The sequence below is a fragment of the Vanacampus margaritifer genome, chromosome 4 (assembly GCF_051991255.1).
Source record: "Vanacampus margaritifer isolate UIUO_Vmar chromosome 4, RoL_Vmar_1.0, whole genome shotgun sequence".
In the NCBI taxonomy this organism is placed as follows: Eukaryota; Metazoa; Chordata; class Actinopteri; order Syngnathiformes; family Syngnathidae; genus Vanacampus; species Vanacampus margaritifer.
The window spans coordinates 16,101,871-16,124,994 of NC_135435.1; the positions used below are offsets into that span (position 1 = coordinate 16,101,871).

Here is a 23,124-nt window from a genome sequence, read left to right on the forward strand (position 1 = left end):
ATTCACTGATGACGACTTCGGTGTAATGTTATTGCACTGGGTGTGTGGTGGAGTAGAGCGTCATCTAGTGGTAAATTATGTAGCTGTTCCATCCCATCGTGGTGTTCGTCAGAGAAACAATCGGTACAAATGAATGTAAAAAATAAATAAAGAAAAATCCAGCAACTCTGGATGGGTAGTAGTCTCCCTTATGTATTTATATAAGGCAAAGGTGTTTGAATATATATTCAATATCCTTGATATCTGACTTTCATGCATTGCAAAGATTTGAAATATATAATCAATTGCCTGTGTTTGCTTGATTTATGTAGCGCTTTCACAACAGCCGCAGATGTAGCAAAGTGCTGAACACAAAACACTAATAATAATAATAATCTAAGTTAACCAAACAAAATCTTCTCCAATGAAATACACCATAGAGCTCTGCACATTGGCACTTTGCATACAAGCGTTAAAGAGCAAAATTGAGGTCTCCATTGACCGGTTTAAGGACATCGGGATTGTAGAAGTCACGATAATAGCATGCATAAACAAGCAACTGCAGTTTTCTAACTGCCGATTGTTTGGCAAGTAACACACAGAAATATTAGTTTAATTCTCCAAGTCCTATTTTGTTGTCTCTCTCATCAAGCTAAAAGAGTTAAGTCAGCCCCTGCTAGTAAGTCAATTCAGCAAACTAGTAGAATGACTAGGATGTACTAGTAGAACATCCATTTTTTTCACCAGAGAAATGCAGCAAAGCTAAGTGATAATAAAATGACAAAGTAGCTAATGACATAAAAAGCACTTCAGGTGGGTGGAGCTTCTTTAAAAGAAGAACAACATTTTAACATTCCATAATTGTGTTGTTGTGGTACCAAATTATGAAATCTTTGGATAGTTTTCCTTCACACTACCGCTCCAAAATCAATATACTGGACTAATGCACTGAACTGTGTTATTATTAACATAACTAGTTCCAACGTGGTGCCCACAGGCACCTAGGAGCCCCCAAGAACCACATGTTTCCTAGGAATGTTGGAGAAGTGATAATTTGAAAACGTAAACGATGACAATTTATTAAATTTATAGAAATAGTGTTGCGTATTGATATTTTACAGTTTCCTAATAATTACTGTGAGAGACCATTAACAAGAGTAGTGTCTTCACTAATTAATATCATTGATTAATAATAACATAATAACACTATTATTGAAGGACATTCAAGCAAATTATTTCAGAAGTGTGTATCAATCTGGTGGTATCCCTTTGCATTAATGAGCTAATGTAAAATAGTTGCTGATGTGGTCATCATTCTCCTACTGAATTTAGCTTTCCCTTGTTATCAAATATCAAACCACAAGTTTGGTTTTGTGGATAATAGTGATGTATATCACACACACACTTCTCTTTAATTTGCATCCCTCTCTCTCTTTCTCAATATGAGATTCAATTTTATTATTTGTTTTACGCGTTCATGTTTACCAATAATAAAATGTGTTTTTATTCCATCAGAATGCCCCAGCTAATGCATATTTAATGTGAACGCGTTTCTTAAAAGGGATACTCTGCTTATTGTGCTTGCTAGTTGTTAGCACGACTAGCTTAAGCGCACTTCCGTGTTGGCTGTCCGTACGTATCCCGCAATGCACCGCGGCGGGCTTTACGTGACAGATCAGCTGAGCTCGAGCGCCAGCCGCCGCAGTGAGCACGCGCCCGTCAGCGGCGTGCACGCCCCCGTCAGCGGCTGCTCCGGGGCGGCTCGTCGAGCCCAGTCGGTGTTTTAAAACAGAGCCCCGGTCCTTTGGATTTACCGTTTCACGTTTTTTATCACCACCGCAAAAATGTAACGCTCTTATGTGGATTCCTTTTTCTTTCTTTATTTCTTTATTTCTTTATTTGCCGCTTTGGATCGACGATTTTATAAACACAAACCGTTTTCTACCTGGACCGGTGTGGTGGAGGGGGGGATTCCACATCTTTTTTTTTTTTTTCCTGGCTGTGGACCATAATATGTCCAGGCGAAAACAGACCAACCCCTTCAAAGTTGACTGTAGGTATTTCAGCTATTGTGTGCAAGTGCACCACGTTTGTTGTTTGATTACTACGCTTAGTTCTGCTTGGGTTAGTCTGGCTGTTTGTGCGACTGCCAACGGAATTAGGTAAAGTATACCCGGAGTAATTTGTCTTCTAAAAGACTAATCTAGCTAATACAGTTAAAATAGCCATTTGATTTGAGTACTGAGGTGTGAGTTCGATGCAGCGCTGCCTGATGTCTGCAGAAGCTTGCTGGTCACCTATAGAAATCCATAGAGCCACGTGACATTGTTTGTTACTACACGTATTTACAGTGTTTATTTTCTTAATGTCACACTTGGTTAATTACTTGTTTTGTTTTTATTGCCCTGTGATTGACTAGTGGTTAGTCCCGGCAGGGTGTAGCCCATCTTTTCCCCATCAGATGGGATAAGGTAAAGTTCCCCAACCCCCACCCCTCCAGGCTGGGCGGTATAGAAAATGGATTGATGCATGTGTTTGACTAGAGGCTGCCGGAATGTATTGTAGTATTGAGAGAAGTACTCCTATTATCCGGTTATCTAAAATCGGCGGCGGGGGTCTTTTGGAAACATACTGTAAGTGAATGTAGTGGTGTCTTGATTTACAAGTTTAATATTTTTTTTCCGAGACCATCACTCAGATCATCTTTCACCATAGACATGAACGTGTGCGCACTGGCCACCAGAGGACATTGAAATACATAATACACAAAAAAGATGTCTTTTAGCTCAATAAACTGCATTTATATTAGCCAGTCTTCACAGAGGATAAAGAATATATGGCTGGGATTATTGTTATTTGCTGCGCCGTTTATGCTAGTTTCATAAAACCATCTACAGTGTTTTATATTGTGTGTTACTGTTAGCATTAAGCTAGCAGACTTTGTTGAGTTATGGTTTGGCTAAATACACGATGTGTACTTTGCTTCTTTTTTTTTTTAATACACTATGCTGCTTGTTGTGAAGTCAAGTTACTCCGGCTTCCCTACGCATTCCAAAAATGTACATTACATTCACTGAAGACTTCGAATTGTCCATATTTGTGAATATGAATGGTTGATCGCAATTGGCATGAGACCAGTCCAGTGTGTACCCTGCCTTTTGCCGACTCAGGCTCCAGCTCATCCATGAAACAATTATTATATTTAGTAGGGGTGGGAATCTTTGAATATCTCACGATTCGATTCGATTCCGATTTTTGGGTGTGCAATTCGATTCCGAATCGATTTGATTGACAATGAGTTTTGCTTCAATCTATAGATGTGCAAGGAATTGTAATGATCTACTCTAGTCTGACTCGCTAATGCTAATTAGCGCGCTACTCGCAGACACTTTTATCACTCAAAAGAACACTGCGAAAAAAGCAACTTTTATTGGAATAACTTGATTGTGACTTTTTCCTTCTACTCTCTAATGTGGCTACAACTTAACAGTGTATCAGACCGCGTGGAACCACAGTGCCCCTAAGTGGCCAAATCGGGTACGACATGAACAGGGCTCCAAATAAAGGCACACACAGACAAAGGCAAGACAGTATAAAATAATTTAAATAAAATCGATTTGGGGACATTTAAAATAGATTTTGATTCGTACTAAATGAGAATCGCGATTCTTATGAGAATAGTTTTTTTTTGGCACACCCCTAATATTTAGATAATAATCTTACATTTAATGTTAGAACATGTACATTTAAAACATTTTGGGTTAAAAAAAGATTTTACAGACACTGTTATACATAATAAATTATTTATACATGTATGACAGCAAGCATTAAGTCTTATTGAACCATTTTAAAAACGTTTTCTTTTTTTTAATGGGCTGCCTCCCTTAGTGTCCATGCATTATTAGAAAAATAGCTTTTGATGGTATGATGTAAATTTGTCATATTTGTAAACATTACTGCACATGATGAATACTGCACTGATAAAAACACAGTCAAATGAATTGAATCTAAATTGCAATATATGCCATAAAAATCGCAATTTAACCTTCCTGAAATTGCTCAGCACTACCCCGTGCCGTGACCTAATCAAGAGATGTGCTACAGCAGATGGATTAATGTATTACACTGACACAAGATGATTTCAGAGTAGATTGCTTTATTGAACCCCCGCGTCAGTGCTCCCATTTATAGACTGTGTTTATTTGTAAGGTGTTTTTCTTTAGATCAACGTGGCATCATGGGCTTTAAAGCTTCATCACAGTCATCCAGAGTCATCCGAGGGGCTGCACATCTCTGCTGACGTCCCAGATTCAGGACAGGGCGGCTCATAAAATTAGCTATTGGCTGTTACACAGTCTCTGTGCATTGGTTAACTCCTAATGAGTTGAGTGTGATAACAGAATAATATAGTCATGTTTTCACAGAGTGATCCAGTTGTTTTTTTTTTCCTTCACCATGGTACGGTTTGGAATGGTAAACCCTGATCTGGCTTGTGTTTGGACCACGGTGTCTGTAGCCAAAATAGCTGTATGTAATGTATTTTTTTTAGAGCTGTCAAAAATAATCGATTAATTGACAAATAATCGATTCTCAAATTAATCGTCAACTATTTTAATAATCGAGTAACCGTTCTGAGCCATTTTTTTTGTGTTTAAAATTGTCCAAATCCTCTGATTTCAGCATACCAACAGTAATTGATTTCTGTAGTCCTTCATGAAAGAAGACTGATTATCTTCTCTGTTTATTGTTTAATCAAAATAAGACATTTGCAAACATCTGTTTTTACTTTGGAAAACAATGACTGAACCGGTAACATAGTAGCAGCCATCCCCCTTTTTTCATAAACACCAATCACTGGTTAATAAACAGTAATCAGGGGGAGAATGCTTTTGCAATACATTTAAATGCAAAATTAAAATGAATCAGATTAGTCGATTAATCGATAGAATAATCGATAGAATAATCACATCTAAAGTGTGATTGCACTATTTAAAAAAAATAAAATAAAATTGTATTGTTTGAATGTTCAAAAAGATCAAAGTAAAATCTTTGGATCATATTTTTACATATAGACACATTATGTTACAGCAGTTGCATTTATCACTCTGGAAATAAGATTGGCGGTGAGTTAGGAGGAAAGTGTCTGTAAAGAGAGAATGTCCAAAGTTTGGTATTGTTTCACACTTGATAAGGAAGAAACAGTGCAATGTGTACCGCAACAGCATGTCTAAATTCGCCAACACACGCTAACTTAGCGATGCTAGCTACTTAACTGGCCTCCAGCGCTAGTTTGAGCAAGACATATAACCGTTATTGAAACAATAGGTTTGGTGGAAAAGTGTTTTAAGAAAGGCGATATGCCTGCGTGCTGTTTCTCAACATACTTTCTCGACCCAGGTGTTGAATTACATGTCGCACTTGTGACTACGTTAAGCTGTATAAGCTAATCAGCTCATTCGCGGCGGTCTGCGGTGGGCTTGGAAATCCCTCGGGCAGGCCTAACGTCACCACGCCTTTTAGTGCCTCAGGTGATTGTTATTTGCGAGATGTGTTGAGTTCTAGCATGCTGACGTCGTCCATTTTCTCATGTCTGGTATCAAGTCAACTTGATGGCTACTGAAAGAAGAACGACAAGGGGGTCTATGAATTCAACATCATACCGCGGGCACATCCCCTTCATTGATTGGCACTCAAGTCGAGTTTTGGTGTTGTATCTTTGGCCGGGCGACCCCCCCCCCCCCACCTCCTTTGTATCGTCTAGCGTCTGTTGTCTGATGAGTTTGTCTCTTTGTCTGGATTCAGTCAGACACTGCGTCACCTCCTGCATTACAGACATACAGACACTCGCAGATAACATCGCAGTGGCAAAGACTGATGGAGGAAGGGCGGAGAGACAGATGTACAGACGGAGACAAACAGCGGGGAGGGGGGGGGGAGCATCTCCCACACATCAATCACGAGGCTGTGTGAAGCTTGCTTGTCGTGCTGGTTCATAGTTCAGCCCTCAGACACACTCCAGCAGTGCAAACAAATGTGGTTCTATGGGAAAAGGGCCCAAACTGGGTTCACACGTCAGTTTTATTTGGTCAGTAGCATGGAAAACCTCCTCGGAGCGTCGGGCTGGAAAAAGTTAATCGTGATTTCGATTCGGGCTTTTCGCGATCCTCAACATAATCTAAGAAAATGTATTAATGTGCCGAACGGCGCCATTTGTAAATATACAATCTCCCATGTTAACCACATTGTATATTTAAATACATACTTTGGTTTGGAAACATTGCCAGTCCTAATGCTAGCACTGAATTGAAAATCCTATTGACAGACTAATGGCAAATTAGCATTGAGTTGAGTTATTTAGCATTGAGTGATATTCCTTCAAATAACGAACATTCACACAAAAACGTTGTAGGAACACATACAGACAGATAACATAACAATAGTTAAAAGAATATATTCATCCTAATCTGTGAAAAATTAGTTATGAATAAAGTTCCGTTGTATCTTTCTTCTACTCTTTTTTTTAATTAATGTAAATGTGTATCTCCTTGTATGTATGGCACCACACTGCCCCTAAGAGGCCAAGGCAGGAAAAGCAGTTATTTCTTTTTTTTATTTTTTGTTTTTTATTACTATTATTTTTAAGGGTGTCAGGCGATTAAAATTTGTAATTGCTGTTTATCACATAACTTTTTTACAACAAATTTTACATGTTCTAAATGTACAATAAAATATATTTTTAAGTTTTCATATTCTTGTTAACATAAAAGTGGAAAAATGTTAAACTAATAGAAGTAAGGCTGCATCTTTTAGTCTTTGATACAGTAATTAATAATTCATAAAATTAAGGTAAAATTAAAACGATGTACTGTACTGTAAAAAAAAAAAACAAGTGCGATATCGATTTGGGTTGAGGTCATTTTTCTGCCACTAGATGGCATAATTTCATTTGTAAGACATTGGTGACAGCTCATTGCATTTTTCTTTGCATATAAAGAGCTATCTAATCTTGAACATGAAGTAACTTTTGAAATTCTGCACATTTTTAAGATGGCAAAATACAACTTGACTCCAGTCTCCACAAATATATGCATTATTATTACATTTATTACTGCTAAATTTTCACGTGGACGTATCTGCTACGTTGTGACTGGAATTCCCCCAGTACAGGCTTTCCAAGTAAGGGGCGGTCATTAATCGTGCGTTAAAAAAATTAGTGGGGTTAAAGGAACTTTAAATTAACTCATAAATAATGCACTAATTTTGACCCCCTCTGATATTTTACTTGTAGTTGTTACTAATTTATTTTCTGGTTCTTTTCTTGAGTTTTGATATTTGCTAAGTTTTGAAATCAATCAATTACCGTGTTTATTAATTGAGATTTCAGCATCATTAAAAGTGATCATTTTTCATCCAGCCCCATCAAGACATTCGGCCCGTTAAATTAAACTCAAGTAAGAGGAGAGATGAGGAAAATTGGTTTGTAGGCCATCATTAACTTTCAAGGTGTGAATGCCACAGCAGGAAGGGAAGTTAAGCGCAGGTTTGCGGGGTCAAGTGTGTGAACAGAAGTGAAGAAGGAGTCACATATGGGCAAAGCTGGGTCCTCCTGCTCAAAGCCGGCCGTGTAGCTATGGAAGGCGGTGGGAGCCGCACACGGGGGCGGCCGGGCTGTTCAGTGTGTGGGTGGCAGTGAGCGAGAAGAGAAGAAGGCTGGCGAGCGTCAGAAAAAAAAAAAAGAGTGCAACCTACTTCCCCCTGCGGGACTGCAGCATGTATCAGGCTGTATGTGCGTGTGAAACAGTGGTAGGAGGGGGGGGGGGGGGGGTTGGGACGCAAATGAAGTGTGCACGTATGTCGGCGGGCTCAGCTGGCATGGCATTCATTATATCCCGGCGCAGGACGACGGATGGGAAAGCGGCCCCGGTCTACATTGTTTTGCTCCTCTTGTGGATTCCAAAGGTCTATGTAAAGATTATTAACTAGGTGGTGGCGGCTAGTTTTCGTTTTAACGACCCCAAAGCATTAATAATCACATCAAATGGCAACGTGTTCTCCGAGGAGAGGCTCGCACGCACTACTGCGTTGCAGGGGAGCGCTGGTGCATGCACAAGTGCTGAAAAATTAATGGCTTCTTATGGTAAATAAGGCGGATTCCACGTTGCTATGGAGATAAAGAGCCTTGTTTGCCACTGGATATATTTTTGGTACGTTAATGTGCCATCCCAATCCTAAACAGTGCACTGTGGATTATTATTCTTGTCGTGGTAGTTTAGAAAAAGTCTACACACCTCTGTTCACTTGCCAGGTTTTTCCTGACATACAAAGATGACATCAAGATTTCAAAACCGTTTTCACCTTTAACGTGCAACTCATCATATCTCCTAAAATGCAACTGGAGCTTTCATCAAGGTGGGTGGATTGATGAACAGTTGAGTTCCGTACAACAGCCAGTGTTACTTTTACCACAAAATCGTCAAGTTTCTGCGTGGAAATAAAAGCACGTCAGGAAAAGCCTGTTGAAACAACTGAACTTTATTTGTGGTTAACCAGGGTCACTTTTAAAGGTCACAGGTGTGCTGACACCCATTTAACTCATTCACTGCAAACAAATTCATTTAAGCCCTGGGCGTTATTTTTCCATTTTCTGGCATTTTTATGTTTTTCTGTGTTTCATCAAAGAAAAAGCATTTGAAAAAAATACACTAGCGACCTGACATTTTAGCAGGATTGTTAAAAAATGTAGAAGTTCAAATTGGCGCCATGCTGTAATTTATAATTATTACCAAACAGGAGGGAGAGATTCACACGAAATTCTTGTAATAATGCCCGATTTTGGCTCATTGACACCCATTATAAATCACAGTTTTTGATATGCTATAAACCTGATGTGTTATAATGCATTTTCCGTGATTACTGATGCAATCGCTTCTTTGACGAGTCATAAACATGAAAATAGAGGAATTTGTGTGTTGAGAGTGTTATACCCAAAATCCACTAGGTGGCGCTATAGGCTAATAAATGAATAAAAAATGCATGCATAAAAAAATTCTATTGTTATGACTTATGGACTTGTTTGAGCCTCTAACTATGTCATATGAAATATTCAAATTAATCTTTTATTGTATATATATATATATATATATATATATATATATATATATATATATATATATATATATATATATATACAGCATAGTTCGTCTTGCTATTAGCATAATACTGCTATTGTTGTCCATAGGGGGGGCATTAAAAAAAATAAAATAAAATAAAAACTATATATGTGTAGATAGGTCTGATGCCACTGAACATTTTGAGCGGTTGAAAGTGAAAAAAATATAAAAGTTATCTCACTTCAAAGGAAATGCCTGATTTTGGCAAAATTACAAGAGTTTTGTGCTATTCAGAAAACTGCCATTGTGTGAAAACTGGGCATGCAGAAAAAAATCTATTGTTATGACTTATGGACTTATTCAAGCCTCTAAATATGTCATATGAAATATTCAAATTAGACCTTTATTTTACATATATATATACAGTACAGCATAGTTAATTTTGCTGTTAGCATAATATTGCTATTATTGTCCATAGAGGGCATTAAAAAAACTTTTTTTTTTAAAAACTATATATGTATAGATAGGTCTGATGCCAGTGAACATTTTGAGCGGTTGAAAGTGAAAAAAATATTCATAAATGACTAAGTTATCACACTTCAAAGGAAATGCCTGTTTTTGGCTAAAATTACAAGAATTTAATCAAAATAAAATGAACGCCCAATGAATTTTTGGTGTCTATAGCTGTCAATGGCAGTGAATGAGTTAACATGAGTTAGAATTTTTGGGGGGGTTGGTTAAGTCTGAACAAAGCCACAGTCCCAGTTGTAAAAGGGTGTGGACATTTATGCAAACATTATTTCAGTTTTTACTTGTCCCTGCTCAAAGACATTTTGAAATGATGCCACAAAACTTGGCTCTTTAACAGGGTGTGTAATCTTTTGGAACATGTTTTTTTTTTTAAACAAAGAAATGTACCACTACAAAGTGCTTTACTGTACTGTATATTATCAATAATGACCTGTCCTGTAAAAGCACATGGCCTAGTGGTGAGCATGTTTGCCTCGCAGTTGAGATGTATCAGGTTCAAATCTTGGTTCGAGGATTCATGTGTGCAATCGGTATGTGCTCTCAGAAAATGGATAAAACACAATACCTGAATTTTGGATGGTTAGGTTTCGTTTTCTTTTTACAGCTGTCAAATTGCGCGCCTCCGGTCACAGTGTTATATTAGCTGCTATTGTATTTGAATATTTTCATGAGCTTTTCTTGCTGTTAGTAATTACAGCAATGTCCCTCAGGCATTTTTTTTTTAGCTGACGTGACTTATTTTTCTCATTTATTTTGCAGCTGATTTATTGTCCGACAGGAAGAACAATTTTTTTGCACTATCATAATAAATATGTCAGTGAGTTTAATGGCTGTCATTGCAGCTGAAATCCTCACATAATAAACCATCATCACGTGCGGACTTTGTTATGGTTTCCGTCAAGAGGGCTGTTCCGACTTTGAAAAGAAAGAAAAAAAAACTTACTTGAGAATCATATACTTCTCTCCAGGGCCATTCCACACTTCGGGCATCACGGGATTTCAGCACACTATTAACATGGACGGCAGGGACGAGTTCACCGAAGACAGTGAGTGCTGCAGCAACAACTCGCAGGAAGTCCTGGGACACGAGAGCGCCACAGGTACAGGACGGTTGGAGGGATGGACAGCATTCATTCCTCACGCTGAGGCGTGTTAGTGAGAGTAAGCCCCTGCCCTGTGCTCTGTTGTCCCGTCTGTATTGATAGGGCTGTGTTTGCCTCCATAGAAGACAGCGAAAGCGACCCGGACTCCTCGTCCAACGCCTCGGCCGACGACCACATGACTGCCAAGAGGGCGCCGTGCCGCCTGCAAGGAGCGGGAGTCAAAGAGGTGAGAGGGATGGATGGAAGAAGGATGCTGGACAGATTTGGCTTATGCATGAAGGGATTAACAATAGGGAGAAACATGTAGAGAGTGAGAATGATACATTATAGAGCACAAGTTATGTGTCAGATTAAAAAAATATATTTAAGTTTGTTGCACACTCAGTTCAGTCGACTGTTATCTACGGAGCTTCATTATGTTAAAAAAATAAAAACGCGGAGCGCAGGGCAATATGCATTCACACTCACACCAGATTGTGTGACTGCAGGAGGTCCTCAAATTTAATCATTATATTTAGTAACAATGCACATTATAAATGTTGTTTTGCCATTACAGCATACCAAGTAAATAAGACAGCATTTATTTTATAAATTGTCTTAAAATGCATTTTTGTTAAGTGAATCCTAGAAAGTTTGGCTTTTATTTTTTAAATTAAAAGCAAGTAGCAATGGAATCCTGAAAAGACTCTTTTTTTTTTTTTTTTACATTAACATAATTATAAGTCAAAAGGGTTGCTATCTTTATTTTTTATAAAAACAATCTTTATTTTTTATAAAAACAAACATCACTGTTAAACCCCCCTAAATTAAGTGGCAAAACCATTTTTATGTTAAGCAGGGCGGTAGGAATCTGTAACTCAAGTAAGTTGTAATCTAACTTAATTACTTTTATAGCAAGTAATCATTAAAGTAACTATGTTACTTTTTAAGCAAGTAATAAATAAAGTAACTGTTACTACTTGCTTAGTTACTTTTTGAAGCAAGTAATCAGTAAAGTAACTAAGCTACTTTTTAGTAGCAAGTAATCAGTAAAGTAACTTAGTTACCTTTAAAGCAAGAAATCAATAAAGTAACTAAGTTACTTTTTAAAGCAAGAAATCAATAAACTAAGTTACTTTTTAAAATGAATAAAGTAATTGTTACTACTTGCTTAGTTACTTTTTAAGCAAGTAATCAGTAAAGTAACTAAGTTGCTTTTTTAAGCAATCAATCAGTAAAGTTACTTTTTAAAGCAATCAATCAATAATTGCAAGGTAACAAGCAACACTGATCCAGAGGTTCACATTGACCTACTGATGGGATGATGCATCACCCTGTATCTCTTCTTCAGGGGGCGACTCTATCAAGGGGCCGCAAATTCTCCACACAAACGGCCTGCATTGACATATGGCATGTTATTGCACAATAGAAAACAATTTCACTTAGCAGTTTTTGTAGTGTGTTATATGTAGTACATTGCTGTCCAACACCAAGCAATGTCGCTCTGCAGGGCAGTTGTGCCGTTAATATTGTTCGACAACAGATAGCAACATTAGCCAAAATGGCAGCCCCCTGAGATGGACATATTCTGTTTCATTTGTAATCTGTTTAGATTAGTGGCGGTACAGAACATTTTCTGGCAAAAATATGATTCGCATTTAATTCCCCTTTAAAGACAAGTGAAAAGGAAAAGCTGCTCTTATTACCGGGCGCTTTCTGTTAGCAAATGTTCTCGATTTCAGCATCAGAGTGAGTCACATCCAAGACACTGCACAGCAGCGTGTCACTATGGCTGAGTCATAGCGGCTCACTTGCACATGTAGCATGTCATCGGGCTTGAGGAAGTGGGCGAAATGGGCAGTGGGCCAACCTCTATCACCAGAGAATTTGACCCATTTTTTTTTAGGGAAGGGTGTCTGAATATGTTTCCAGAATGAACATAAAACTCCCACAACCAAGTGTAAGGAATGCAAAATGTAGAAGTTGTGTGTGGAATAAGTATTTGAAGGGCGCTTGGTTTTTCCGCAGGAGAACGAGGACGGCTCCGACCACAGCAGCAACTTTGTATGTCCTTTGTGCACGCTGGACTTCAGCAGCCCAGAGAAGCTCATCTCCCATGTCTACCAGGTGCGACCAACACTGACTTGTCTCTCAAAGCGAATGTGAAATAGACCGTTATATGAAGTACCTCTTTTTCAATGCGATCAGACCATATTTAAGTGAATCCTGCCTGTCACCGACTACAGCTGATGACTTTGTCTGCGTTAAACAGCACACGAGCCTGATGAGCAACACCAAGAGCTACGTTTGTCCCGTTTGCGGGCGAGCACTGAGCTCACCCGGCTCGCTCGGACGCCATCTTCTCATCCACTCGGAGGACCGTCTGTCCAACTGCGCCGTGTGCGGCGCACACTTCACCGACACCGACAATTTCAACAGGTGCAGGCGGGCGGAAATATTTGGGGGTATTGGAATTTGGTTCAATTGAGTTTTGTTGAATGCTCAGATTAGCTTAGCTAGCAGCGTTAGCTTCTGATAAGGGGCACTTACTTGATTGCTCATGAAGTTGTTGACAGTTGTCTTTGTTATTGTATTTGTTTGTTTAATTGCCTGTAACTCTTCTTGTTTTATTCTTTTCACTTTAATTATTCACAATTTTTTTTTATTTGTTGAAGTGTAAATTTTGATGTACAGGCACTTGTTTTTTATTGTTTGTGTTTTTATTTGATTTTTAAAAAATCTTTATTTTTGTTTATTTGCTTTCCTTTTGTATTTTTATTATATTTTTGTTAGAATTTTAATGATATTTATTTTAATATTTATTATTAGTAGTATTATAATTGGAAATATTATTTTTTTAATTGTTAATTTTTTTACTCCAGGGAGAAGCTCAAGGATGTCCTGGACACGACCAGGCTAGACGTCCCCGGCGGAAGTGACACTTGTCAGCTGACTCACTCGCTTTCCAGCACTCCCATGGCCAGTCCAGGACCAGGCCCTCCTTCCTGTCACGGACTGGGACCCAGCCCCAGTTCCTGTCAGGGCCCCCAGTCGTGTCAAGTCCACGACCCCAGCGGCAGCCTATGCCAAGGCCATCGAACGTGCCACATGTCGGGCCCGTGTCAAGGCCCCTCGAACCAAGGACCCTCGTTTCCCTCCCTGCCTGACAGTCTGCTGTCCGAAGGGCCGTCGCTGGCGTCCATCCCCGACGCCCTCACCTCCTCCTCCTCAGGTCTCCCTCCCATCCCGGACATCCTGAGTCCCATGCCCGTGTATCCGGCCGGCGTGCTCCTGGTGTGCAACAGTTGCGTGGCCTACCAGGAGCTGGTAGAGGCCCAGTCGCCCACACGCAAGTGGGCCCTACGCCGCAAGAACGAGCCCCTGGAGTCCCGCCTGCACCGGCTGGAGCGCGAGCGCACGGCCAAGAAGAACAAGCGTGCCTGCGAGACGGACGATGAGCGCGAGATGCGGCGTCTGCGCGACCGCGAGGCCAAGCGCATGCAGCGGATGCAGGAGTCGGAGGAGCAGCGGTCGCGCCGCCTGCAGCGGGACCGCGACGCCATGCGCCTCAAGCGGGCCAACGAGACGCCTGAGAAGCGGCAGGCCCGGCTGGTCCGCGAGCGCGAGGCCAAGAGGATCAAGCGGCGGTTGGAGAAGATCGACCCGGCGCTCAGGACGCAAATCGAGCACGACCCGGCCGCCATGGCCGCGCTCACAGCCGACATGAACCTCTTTCAGTTCCCCTGCCCCGTGCCCGTCCCTTCCATGGGCAATGGACTCTTCATGAAGATGCCCTGAGAGGAACACAGCTGTGACAGACACTCAAAATCAGGGGTGTCCAGACATTGTTTACCATTAAAGTCCCTTTAAAGTGGAACTAGTTGCCTGCTAAATTTGACAGAATAGAAAAGACTGTTAGCAATTAGCAAACTGTTAGCAAAGGATTGTTGTTAGCAAGCCTTCCAAATTTAAATGATTGTGAAAAAAATCCCCAAGTATGTAAAATTGGGCTTCAAAATAGTGAAAAATCAAGCTGTTGTACTCAATCCTACACAAAGTATATCCACTTAAATCCTCCACTGGGAGAAACGAGGAGGAACTAGCCACTAGCTAGCTTACAAGATAGCTTACCAGCTAACAGGCCTGGGCCTAGTAATAAGTTACTCGCGATTGCGCCAGGTGATCACTAAGGTTATTATAGTTCAAAATAACAAAAACTAAAATAAAAAACTAACATTTCCGTTAATGAAATAAAAACAAGAGTCCTTGCTCTTGAAAATGAAGCTAGCTGAAACTACATTTTATGTTTAGAAAATTTGCTATAATTATAATGAACGTGTCCGCCGTTTTCATCTTTGTCAATTAATTTCATACATGACCTTTCAGTGTTTATTTTTGTATATAAAGATATTTATTTATATATTTATGTAATTATTACTATTTGGCTGTACAGAACAGGGGAAAGTTGTTTGGGAATCCTAGTTTACTTTACGTCACTCAACAATAACAAAACAACAAAACTAGATGAAGCATTTTCGAAAAATAAAACTTTAACAAGCCCGATCTAAAATTAAATTAAGACTGACAGAATTTAGAGTTTAAATGAAATAAAAAGTAATTCTAATGAAAAATCCCAAACTATTATAACCCTGGAAACCACTAATACGAACAAAGTTGCTCAAGTTTTTGTCTCCACCTTCTCTCCATGACCTGCACACACTTGTGGCTGACAATGAGGCTCTCAGCCACACGAGCAAACTATCTGAAGGGAAGATGCATTTTTGGCATTTTCCCCTAATGTAAACGAAAATTCGGAAGTTCTTATATACTGTATTGGAAAAGGGGCCGAAGTGTGCCAGTGTGAGTTTGTCTGTTTTAGCCACGCCCTCAAAAATTGGAATAGTTAAAAACGCTGTACCTCCGTAATTCAGTATTACGTAGGTGTCAGACTTTTCAATTATGATTTCAGCAATTATCTTCACAAATATTTAACGTATTCAAAAAGAAAATCTCTTAATTCACTTCACAGGGTCTTTAATTTATGAAACACGCTTAACCCAACCTATCAGCGTAGGCTAAGATATTTAATATTTAAAAAAAATGGTCATGAAGTAAAACGTCAAGGAGTGTTATGAATAGAGTGATTTCTTCTCTCACTGTAGAAAGTTGTAAAGTAGTGCAACGTAGGCAAATGACACACGGGCCGCTTAACGACGCCTTGAATCTGGCCCCGGGCCGCGGTTTGGACACCCCTGCTCTAATTTATTCCAAGTGTTGCGAATGTTCCACGTGGTATGGACGACTACCTTCAAGCATGTTGTAAAGAGATTGAACCTGTTTGTTCTACTTCTTTAAGAGGAGACCAATCATTTTGCACACGGACCCCTCAGAAGGGGGGCAGCCTCCCCCTGCCCTCCTCACTGGGCCAGTTCCAGTCTGGTTCCACTTCCTGGAGATATTCTACCTCAGCCCCCCCTTGACTGAATGACGGCTCTTTTTCTACTGCCTCCACTTAATGGGACCAAAACACATCCTTGAGCAATCTTCTTTCTCTTCGTCACGCTCCGCGAGGGTAGCAAAGGCCAGGAAAATTTCCGGTAAATTTTCCTGGGGATCTAAGCTGGGGAATTTTGGAAATTGGAAACTTTTCATGGGAATGTGCGGCACTTTCATCAGAATTGACTGAAAACTGAAAATTGCGGGCATACATACAGTGGCAACTTGAATTCTCACTAGGGGGCAGTATGTGTTTAAAATGCGTATTTAAATAACAAAAACGATCCCAGATCCTCAGTAAGTCGCAATAATATTAGCTGTTCTTCGCAGAGGATAAAGAATATATATGCCTGTGCGTATTGCTATATTATCCATTTATATTGTTGAAAGGGTTGTAACTCAAAACCAATGTTATCTATTAGCATGTTAGCCATTAGCTAACAGACTTGAAGCTAAATGGTTGCTGTAAAACCGACTGCTCTCGTCCACACGCGAGGGCAGGGCAATCCAGTGACCTCTCACATTCGCCGTTCACATGTTTTTTTTCTCTCCTAGTCATCATATTTGTGGCTCAGGCCAAATCCATGTCTCATAAAAGTATTGCTCTGGCACCATCTAGTGGCATCTTGGTGGAAGTCAGTTACTCGGTTTTAAAATGGGCGGTGTGTGTCCGTTTTGGTTTATTCCCATGGGTAGTTTCCAACGTTGCAAAATTTTGCACGCCACACAACTTTTCTACTTCCTCATTCCGCCTCTGCTGCTTGTTCTCAGTAGATGTCACCTCTCATCAGTACGTACTTACAGATGCATCGCAATCCAAAGCGGGAAACTTGATCAACTTCAGCAGTTCATTTCAAAAAGTGAAACACGCATGCAGTTTTCTGTTTCAGCGTTCTTTAAATTATTTTCATGATTATCAGCTTACAGAATGCAGCATAGTGTAATAGTAGTTAGCTTTGTCCCTCATGAGTTCAAAGTTCTGGGTTTGAATCCGGGACACTAAACTATTCATATGTGTGAATGTTTTTTTTGTTGTTGTTGAGTTTCACTTTAGAATTGAACTAGTGAAAGTAAAATCAACTTTTCTTCGATATTCTAATTTATTGTGATGCACTTGTATGTACTGTAGTGATGGGAAAATGAAGCTTCATAAAGCACTTGCAGTATTTTTTTTAATTACTGATCTCAATGGTGTTGTTGGTTTAAAGATGCAGTGGAAATTTAATCGAGAGAATATATATATGTGTGTGTGTGTGTGTCACAAGTGCTTCATAAAGCTTCATTTTCCCATCACTACTGAGTTCTGATTTGCTGTGTCAAATCAATTCAGGTTCTAGTTCTCAAGTCACACCTTTTGGGCATTTTAGCTAAGTGGCACATTTCAGTTTAAAAAGTTGAAGCTTTATTTATTTTTATTTTTTTTAAGGTAACGTTACATATGTTGTAAGCGTCTCCCAAAATGTTTCTGTTGCCTGAAATCCGCCTGTGAGGTCACAAAGTCTCAAGCTCCTTCCTTGTAGCGTCTGTATGGAAAGCCGTTAAATTTTTTAAATACAGCTTCAAGTCCATGTACTAGTGCCCTCACTAGTAGGACAACTTTGGCATACTAGTGCTAGTGGGACAACTCCATATTACAATACTACTGAGGCAAAAATACTCATTTTGCTACTATTAGTTGGGTCTAAGGGATACTAGTGCATGCCCTTGTGTTGCTAGTCCAGTCCAGTAGTTTACTAGTAAGGTCTCAATGCCACTAGCATTGGGAATTTTTTTTTTTTACAACTGAAACAGTCATTTTACTAGTGCCTGAACTGTCTTACTAGTGATGACAAAGAGCACACTAGTTCTGTACATGCAATCAATAGTACGCCCTTTTGCGCACTAGTAGGACAACTTCATATGCAGTGCGGCAAAACTGTGCACTTGTTGACAATGGCATACTACTAGCGCCATAAAATCCTGCACATCTAGCTAGTAGTACTAGTAGCACACAGATTGGAGGAGTAGCTGTCCTACTAGTGAGGAGAGAGAGTATACTAGTATCTGGATAAACGTTTTTGAAGCTCATCCTGGCACATATTACTGAAATATATTGTGAAGACTTTTTTTATGGTGTTAATTTCTTTTCTTTCTTTTTTTTTTTTTAACCGCTTGATGTTTTTTGTTGAATTTTTTGTTGTTGTTGTCCTCCAGATTTTACGTTTACACACCATGCGATGACCAACGAGCGGAGAGGACAACAACTGGTTGTATTTGAGTCACTCCTAGCGCCACACTGACGGGGGGGTGGTATGTGAAAAACAGACAATTTGATGAGAATAAAGTCAAATAACACTGCAAAAAACACTAGTCAATTTTTGTTGATGAAATGTTGCGGTGGATGGAGTTGAACAAATTACAGTTACTAAAAATAATAAAATATTACTAGTGCCAAGAGAATTTCCAAGTTCAAATATTGTCATTTTGAGCAAAACCTTCTACAGCAAGTACCACCATATCATGACCCTGCAATGCATATTTCATATTATTGAAAGCCACTGTGACATTGAACATTAAGACTGCACTAAAATATAAGAAATAAAAAAGTAATTCATTTGCCATATTTTATATAATAGTTCAATAAAAATCATTCTCTAAAAGATAAATACAACTAAATTTTACCTTTTTTTTTATGGACCACTAGAGGGAACCCTTGAGAATCACTTATCCAAATCCCCCCAAAAAATAAAAAATGTTGGTCTCTTTTCTTCCCCCAACAGCTGGGCATTATTCATGGGATAATTAAATGTGTTGGACTTAAAAGTGGAATATAACTTTACTTGAAAAAAGTACAGTACTAAAAGTTAAATATTCCACACACACACACAAAAATCTCGTAAAATGACAACTTTCTGAAATACTTATTAAATCACACAGTTATGAAATAAAAAATGTACTCTTGTAAATGTAAATGTAATTTTGTATAGTTAAAAACTTTGCGTTAAAAAATTATGTGTGGAAATGTGGATTATATTCTGTAATGTTGCATCTTAAATTTGGAAAATGTCCCCCTTCACTATATCATTCTGCATTTTTTTTTTTTAATCCTTGCGGAAAAAACAAAATTGACTTGATTATATCCAATTATATAACATAACTTTATATTACAATTTCCCTCAAATTGACAACTTGTACACTGGCATTTTTTTTAACCATCTATTTTTTCTTCTTCTCCGTGTGGTGACAGTTTCATCCTCTAGGAGTGCGTCAAACAACTATGCAACTTTTATGTTTTTAATTATTTTATATTTATTTGAATTCTGAAGTGAAATCGGTTGACTTATTACTGAAACTATGCAGCATCTTTTTTTATTGTTGCAGTTTTTTTTTTAAACAAACTTTAGCGTAAGGTTCTCAGGAGATTTCACTCATCATTGAGAGGACTTCATCTGAATCTACAACTTTTTTGTTTTTGTCCAACACAGGAATCAGCAGTTTGTTTGTCACGGTTGTCTTCCTGCAGCAGGCAGGTTGACTACAGCTCATTTTCCCACTCTGTCTATGAATACTGCGTATTCACTCACTTTTTCCTCCCACACTGGAACGTGATTACAAAGGATGGAAAGCCATTGGAGTGATTATTCTTTTTCTTTTTTTTATGATCTGAACCCGAGGAATGTTTTATAGGCTGCACAGAAGGTCTATTTCTCTCAAATACTGTTCACAAATGTCTCGAGTGAGCACTTCTGATAGGCCATCACAGTTGATGCCAAAACTGTGACGAGAATTATCTTGGTAAAGGAAATGTGTTCACCAACATGGACTTTGAGAGATTTATGAGCAATATTAGAGAAAAATGGCTTTTTGAATACTGTTCTGTAAGTTCATTTTATGAAAAAAATAAAAATAAAGAACAAGTGTTACAGTTCTCATTTTGTTCATTATATATGACAACTATCAGACTACTAGTGAGGCAAAACTGCACTACTAGTAAAGTGCTAGATGTTAACTACAGTATTCAAATGTGATGTCACTAAAAGTACTATTAGCATGCAGTTGTGAGCTAGCGCAGTTTAGCCTCACTGGTAAGATGTCATTGTCGAGTAGACTTGTACTCGGACCTTCAGCTGGATTTACTAGATGCGCCACTGGCTTTCCATAAAGAACATTGTGTGACGCACGGTGTTTAGTCCTTTTTTTGTGTACATGTCATCAAAACTGCAATCCAATGCTCGTCTTCTCATGTTGTCTTTATTGATATCAGCCTGCCATTTTTTTCTTTGTCCCCTCAAATACATTATTATTGGAAAAACACACACACACACAATTAAAAAGATGGCCTTGCCGTTATATCTATCACGATTTGCTGTCCACAAGCGTGTTTACAAATTATTGTGCGAGCCGGTTTCACTGACTGGCGGCTTGACAGCATGTAGAGTACCAGATGGGACCTGCTCGCGAATGTGCAAATAAACCGATTTTACTACGAGCTTCTTTGTGTTTTAGTCCTTGTGGTGAAAGAAACGGGCCTTTTCTGGACATTTCACAACCAATAAAGAAACAGCACACAATGTTGATAATAGTTTATATTTATATTTGTATATATATGTATGTATATATATATATATATATATATATATTATATTGTGTTGACTTAACATGTTGAATGCAACGCCTCCAAGTTAGCTGTAACAATAAAAATACAATATCTTTGTGTCCTTAAAGTACATAAAATTCAAACAGCCAAACAAAACAAAGAACAAAAAAAAACGGCCAAAGTAGTTCACAGAGAGGTACAAATATACAGTACAAATCTAATTTATCCAATAAAAGGGTACAAATAATAATAATAATAAAAAAAGCAACAAAAAAAATAGAAATATTAATGCTTTGTTAAGTTCAGGTAGGTGCGGGGCAGTTCTAAGGGTGCACTTTGGGTGGACAACTCTATAAGGCTTCTGATAAAAGTTCAATACATATCGGTACGACCAGACGATATTAAAAGTCACTATACAAAGTTCCAACGACCTGGATTATACTTGAAGGTTGAATGTTACATTTACATCTTTGCATATATTTTGCAGATTTAGGCATTTGGGAAAAGAAAAACAAAATGTTCATTTTTGTTTCGTTTTTTTCTTCCTCGGTTACACATCACAAATTCACATACAAAGCAGTGTCATCTTGTGCCCCCCCAAAAATAAAAAATAATAATTAAAAATACATTTTTAAAACTTGAAACCGTTCTGATTTTTTGTTTCGTTTTTTCTTCTTCTTCTTCTTCCTCGTTTTAAGTCAATATGGAAACGATCCTCAAAATTCACCTGTGGGAAGTCGACCACCACTCACACACATATTGTACGAAGCGGAGAGTTAAGGCATCAAACAATCGGAAGTCGAAGCTCGTGTACGACAAACGGCACACAATTTGGGAAAGTCCATTGAGCATTTATTACACATTCAGCTTAAGATCCATGTACTAGTAATACATTCATTGTCCTCACTAGTAAGACAATTCAGCACACTATATAGTGGGATACCAAATAAATATCATACTAGCGTGCTAGAGACATAAAAAAAAAAATTCTACTGGTTAACATTTAAAGGCCTCACTAGTAGTTCTAGTAGATGCCGATGCCAACGAGTGCATAGTTATGCCACACTAGTACTTGTCCAACTCGAGAGGAGAAAGCGCATACTAGTCCACATGGACCATAAAGTGGATATGAAGGATAACGGGTAAATGCTCAAAGGGCTTCCCACACACGACGACGACGACGGCACGCAACCCGGGGATTTCCGTCTTGTGAATCTTCAAGTTAAAGCGACAACACTGGCAAGAAGTGCAAGTACTCACAGCAACACACTAGTCAGCCATGTCAACGCAAGCGGCCAAAAAACAGAACACTAAACTGGCGTGGAGCGCCCCCTGTTGGCCCGGAGGTAAAGACAGGTGGCATTGGGTTAATACTTTGTTTGTTGACACTAAATCAGGGATAGGGAAATGTTTTACTAAAGCGTGAAGAATCATACAAATTTTTTTTTTAGTCTGCTAGCATAATAGCCTAAAGTCGTCTTTAGCTTACTATCACCATTTTAATGAAAAATAGCATTAATGAAAAATAGCAAAATGTTGCTTGTGAAAAATTGTTTGTTTTTTCTCTATGTCTCAAACTGTTTTCTTGTCGCAAGAAAATTGTGCAGATTCTCAGTCAACTCATGGTCTCGTGTTCCGTAAATGTCTAATACGACTTAGGCAATTATGCTAACAATTTACAGTAATTCCCAACCACATATTTGTGCCGTAACAGATAAGAAAATAATTCAATTTCACTTAATTGTAGGGCCCGACCGATTAATAAGCCGCCGATTATAATCGGCAGATAATTGCTCTTCAAACATCTGCCAAAACAATCGGCCAATTGGGCCAAACGAACGATTATTTTCCCCTTAAAAAGTTATACTCATAAAGTTTCCAACGTTGTGAAAGTGCCCTGAATGCACCATTTTGCCTGCGTCGCATTAGCAACTAGCAAGTGTGTAGCGTGTTATTCTGGTTATTTAGTTGTCCCTAAGCGTCCTTTAAGCTATTTAATGACGCAACAGTTGGAGTTAACTGTAAAACTAAACACATGACAATAAGAATTACATCCATTGCATATTTAAATACAAAACATGCTTCGTTTTTAAAACATTGCTAGCCTAGCGCTAATGCTAAAAGCGAAGGGAGGATCCCATTCAAATGCTAACCGGAAGTTACCTTCAACTTTGGCAGTGTTTTTCCTTAAAATAATGAATATTTGATAATAACCATTCTTAGTTGTAAACAAGTAAGAACGTTTTTTTTTTTTTTGACACAAATCTATACAATAACCTTGTATACTTTGTTGATCAGGTCATACTATGAACTTGTCAGTGTAAATCTTAATAGCAAACGTTTGTGCATA

At 38.7% G+C, this 23,124-nt stretch overlaps 2 protein-coding genes across 7 annotated transcripts in view; one reads left to right on the top strand and one right to left on the bottom strand.

The window, feature by feature from the left end:
- The window catches only part of znf821 (zinc finger protein 821), a 21,176-nt gene extending 510 nt beyond the window's left edge, over positions 1–20,666 (top strand). Inside the window, exons 1-6 of one of the 6 annotated variants that reach the window (XM_077564454.1) lie at positions 1,690–2,032; positions 10,589–10,720; positions 10,826–10,949; positions 12,731–12,829; positions 12,975–13,141; positions 13,585–20,666. In XM_077564454.1, coding sequence (XP_077420580.1) covers positions 10,899–10,949; positions 12,731–12,829; positions 12,975–13,141; positions 13,585–14,500 — 1,233 coding nt within the window. In that variant the 5' untranslated portion in view covers positions 1,690–2,032; positions 10,589–10,720; positions 10,826–10,898 and the 3' untranslated portion in view covers positions 14,501–20,666. Of the gene's footprint in view, positions 1–1,689; positions 2,033–10,588; positions 10,721–10,825; positions 10,950–12,730; positions 12,830–12,974; positions 13,142–13,584 lie in introns of those variants that run through there. The other 5 variants (XM_077564451.1, XM_077564457.1, XM_077564452.1 and 2 more) reach the window with 5 other exon arrangements.
- atxn1l (ataxin 1-like) overlaps positions 10,780–23,124 on the bottom strand; it is a 25,037-nt gene continuing 12,692 nt past the window's right edge. Inside the window, exon 4 of the transcript XR_013293940.1 lies at positions 10,780–10,925. The gene's annotated coding sequence lies outside the window, so the exon portion shown is untranslated. The remainder of the gene's footprint in view (positions 10,926–23,124) is intronic.